Source organism: Frankliniella occidentalis, unplaced genomic scaffold (assembly GCF_000697945.3).
Source record: "Frankliniella occidentalis isolate FOCC.00 unplaced genomic scaffold, Focc_3.1 Scaffold68, whole genome shotgun sequence".
Taxonomy (NCBI): domain Eukaryota; kingdom Metazoa; phylum Arthropoda; class Insecta; order Thysanoptera; family Thripidae; genus Frankliniella; species Frankliniella occidentalis.
In genome coordinates this window covers 638,626-642,347 of record NW_026267198.1, presented here as the reverse complement: position 1 = coordinate 642,347, position 3,722 = coordinate 638,626, and the positions used below count along the sequence as shown (strand labels likewise).

The following is a 3,722-nucleotide window of genomic DNA, read 5'->3' as shown; positions in this document are numbered from 1 at the left end:
CTGGACACCTTTGGGTGACCCAATGAGCACATAGTACACACCTGGGAATACAATGGAGTGTATCACTTGCATTAACCGTTTGTCTGCAACGGATCAAGAAGAAGAAAAGAAGAAGTTTGTGTCACAAACTTCTTCTTTTCTTCTTCTTGATCCGTTGCAGACAAACGGTTAATGGGGAAGGGCAATAGAGCCTATTGTAGAACCGTTTTCTCGGGCTTGGAGATGTCCGCTTGCGACCATTTCCTTTTCTTCCCGAATCCCTGTTTTTCCCTCCGATGCCCGCTAGCGACCATATCCGCCCCCTTGCGACCACTATGCACTACCCCCTGCCCCCCCACCCCCCAAGGTTTTTGGTTCTTCATTATTTTTTTTGGTTCAATTTCCTTCTTTGGTTCTTTGGCAATTGACTTGAAGTTTGAGTCATTTAGATTTCATTTTTCAACAATCCCGCTTTAATGGTTTTTTTTAAAGCAGAAGGGCGGGCTGAAAAGCAAATTGTGGATTGCAGGCAGCAGGTAGGCGACCGACACGTAATTTCCCCCTTGTAGTAGATCAAGAGTATGGGCGAGGGGCTTCATCATCTGCAACAAAAACCGCGCATCAAAGCCATGCGACACCAGATACTAACAAAGTCGAATTAAGTAACGGTAGTTCAGTAGCTAATTTACCTCCACATACTCTTGCAGAAATTCAAACTCGCACAGTGAGAGGGCCGGTGCCCATTCTTTGGCAAACAGATGTGATCGCCGCCCGCCGGTCCCCTTCTTAATGCCACACGACCTCCCCCATGGCGTCGTATAGGGAATTCCACCGTGTGGCGTTAGAGACTGGAAGCACTTTTCCCAGGCCCGCCTTAACAACGTCCTGGGCAGCTGCACTCCTCCTCTGCTTCGACCAGAACGCCTTGCATTTTGTAAGCACGATAGACCAAGAGCCAACCCGATCAAGGGCTTTGCTCAGGTCGACAGTTGCCACGAGGTTGAGGAGGTGACAGGCGCACCGACGATGAGGTGGAAGGGAGACATCCATCCCACCGTCCAAAATGTCGCCCATAGATGATGCCTCGGGGGATGCTTCCTCTGTAGATGCAGACTCCTCGTCACCCGACTCGTCGTTTTCTGCAGTTAACGGCAATAAACGTCCTAAACAAAAAAATTGAACTTTTTAAAAATATGCAAAAGGCATGCTTGGATTTAATGACATAAAAATAAGGATACGTTTCGTGCCAGAAAGCTTTTAGAGAGTTAGAGCCATTCCCTTACAGTAAGTTGGGTAACATATATGATACGCAGAAATCGTAAAAATATGGTCGGCGTCATAATTTTGCGAACGATATATGGTTGGTGTCATAAATAGTAGGGCAGGGATCATATATGATGGAACCATAATATGATGGCACCATATTATGATGGCATCATAATATGATGGCGATGGCATCATAATTTGATCGGCTGCCCCTGGCATACAAAAATAATTTTCACAAAAACTGTAGTACAGCACTGTATATTATATAAAAATTTAAATTACAATAGTTCAATACATTAACATTTATAAATTACACTATTTGGAGATGAATAGATACAAATTACAGAAAAATATTTACAATACAAAAGACAAATATTTACAATAAGTACACAAGGACGATTGGGACAGCTCGACAATAACTATTACTACAATTTTGAAGCGGAAAATATTACTAGTAACTACTTTAATTACCTTACTTATGTTTATTCCTGTAAATATGCTTGAACCTCTTTTGTTGCTTCATGTCTCGGTTGTGGCCTTTCGACTATACTCGGCTCAGCGCTCGGGCCTCGGCTTGGCCGCCCGGAAACAACGCCGGACGCGCCAGCGAAAGTTATTTGAAAAACTCTAAGTTATTGTAATAACTCCTACTTACTGTAACAACTTATTGTAGTTCCAGATACTGAACCCTACCGTAGCAACTACTTGTTCTAGTATTTTTTAGCGCTAATAAAGTTTAAAAAGCAACTCCGGCTGTCGGACAAGTGAAACGAGCCCTTGCCCTGTTGTTGTAATACCTCACTTATTTAATTTATTTGCTAAGATACGACTGTTGGACAAATAACTTGTCGGACAAACGGGGCATTCTCCTATTGCAGATTGTCTGCCGATGGTTTAGCCATGGTTTCGCACGCCCGTTCCCCCGCAGACACTCCTCAAACCATCCGCGGTTCGTTTTCAGACAATCCGCAGACTAAATGGTCTGCGGTTTGTCTGCGGGTGGTCTATGAATGGTTTGCCCATGAGCAGCGAATTGTCTGCAAAGTGTCTGCATCTTATCGAAGAGTTGTCTGCGAAACGACGTCCAGCACCTGCAGGACCTTAGCCGACTGGAACGAACGGACGTCGATGATGCAGTCCCTCAGCGCCACACGAACTGTCCTTAGGTCGGTGGCGAAAAGCCTCACCAGGCCATCCAGCCTGTCGTAGGAGCAGACGCTCAGAAGAAGGAGGAGGCGCGACAGACACTCCTCAAACCATCCGCGGTTCGTTTTCAGACAATCCGCAGACTAAATGGTCTGCGGTTTGTCTGCGGGTGGTCTATGAGTGGTTTGCCCATGAGCAGCGAATTGTCTGCAAAGTGTCTGCATCTTATCGAAGAGTTGTCTGCGAAACATTTGCACCTGATTTGATAAATGAAGCACGTCACCGACGACCTGCAAATTTTTCACAGACCTATTCTTTGACTCGGAAAGCTATATGTGAACAACCAGAGCGAAGTTCCTCAATGATTTAAATGGTTAGTACCTGGTCACTGGTGCTGCTCTGGCTTGATTTCTGCAAAACGTCTGCTTTATCCTGGAACTTTTGGTTCGGAACAATTGTCCTTCCAGACCTCGATTCCGCAGTAGCAGCAGCAGTTGGCTGTATTGGCGACGACAAAGCCCGATAGTCTTTCTTCATTTCTTCATAGGCTGAAATGTTCAAAAAATGCAAATTAGAGAAAATAAGAAACCATAAGAGTAATAAATTGTGTCAGAATGAACTGGAACTTACTGCCTTGGGCCACCACCTGAATTGGACTAATCAGCCACTCGTCCTCGCTCTGACTCTTTTCCATGATACTCTTCATAACTGGGGCCCCGGGCAGCGGTGCAAATGGAGTTTCTAGTCTCAAGCCACCAGGCGCGAACATGCTCTTTCTCAGCAATCACTTTCCCTAAATCAGTGTATTCTGGAGGAACCCAAGACTGGTAAACATAACCGTTTCTTCGCTCGTCCGGAAAATGCACCAAAACGCATTTCTCCGCGTCGATGGCCGTGAGCGCCGCGTAATCAAACCGCACTTACCTTGTTGTTGAGGAAGTCCTCGTGCAGCTGCCGCAGGGCGTCCCTATTGGTGCCGTCCAAGTCGATGGAGTCCAGCAGCAGCCCGCCGGGGGCCTCTTGGGTGAGGAATTGAGCGCGGCCCCCGTCAACATGTGCTTCACTGAGTTGCCGTCGAACACCTCCTCCCAGAGCACGTCCAGGCTCGACCCCGCCATGATGTGTCCTATGCCGCCGAGGAAGGATATAATCAAGGAGACAATCAAGCCGCCGAGGCGCACGACGACACCCTTGAGCTCGCCCTTTGCAGCACCCGCTTGCCACAATCTGCACCGCCTTGCTGTACAGGGCACTCCATCTGGCCCGTGGTGTCCGCGTCCTCGGCGGCGAAGCGTAGCCAGATGTGCTTTTCTTGTCTCTTCGATCTCCAG

The 3,722-nt window shown here is 47.3% G+C and overlaps 1 protein-coding gene across 1 annotated transcript; it reads right to left on the bottom strand.

The window, feature by feature from the left end:
* Positions 1 to 2,246: 2,246 nt before the first annotated feature.
* On the bottom strand, positions 2,247 to 3,716 carry LOC127749596 (uncharacterized). Its single transcript, XM_052268388.1, has 4 exons — positions 3,316 to 3,716; positions 3,022 to 3,199; positions 2,773 to 2,939; positions 2,247 to 2,681 (listed from the first exon to the last, which is right to left on the bottom strand). Exons 2-4 carry the CDS (start codon positions 3,158 to 3,160, stop codon positions 2,535 to 2,537), a joined length of 453 nt encoding a protein of 150 aa, XP_052124348.1. The 5' UTR covers positions 3,161 to 3,199; positions 3,316 to 3,716; the 3' UTR covers positions 2,247 to 2,534.
* Positions 3,717 to 3,722: the final 6 nt, after the last annotated feature.

Bases quoted from the DNA above. Each gene is read 5' to 3' on its own strand.
- LOC127749596 (XM_052268388.1), bottom strand. From the start codon at position 3,160: ATGTTCGCGCCTGGTGGCTTGAGACTAGAAACTCCATTTGCACCGCTG. The intron at 2,940-3,021 runs GTAAGTTCCAGT...TGAACATTTCAG, and splicing joins TCAGGTGGTGGCCCAAGGCA to CCTATGAAGAAATGAAGAAA. The intron at 2,682-2,772 runs GTACTAACCATT...AAAAATTTGCAG, and splicing joins AGAGCAGCACCAGTGACCAG to GTCGTCGGTGACGTGCTTCA.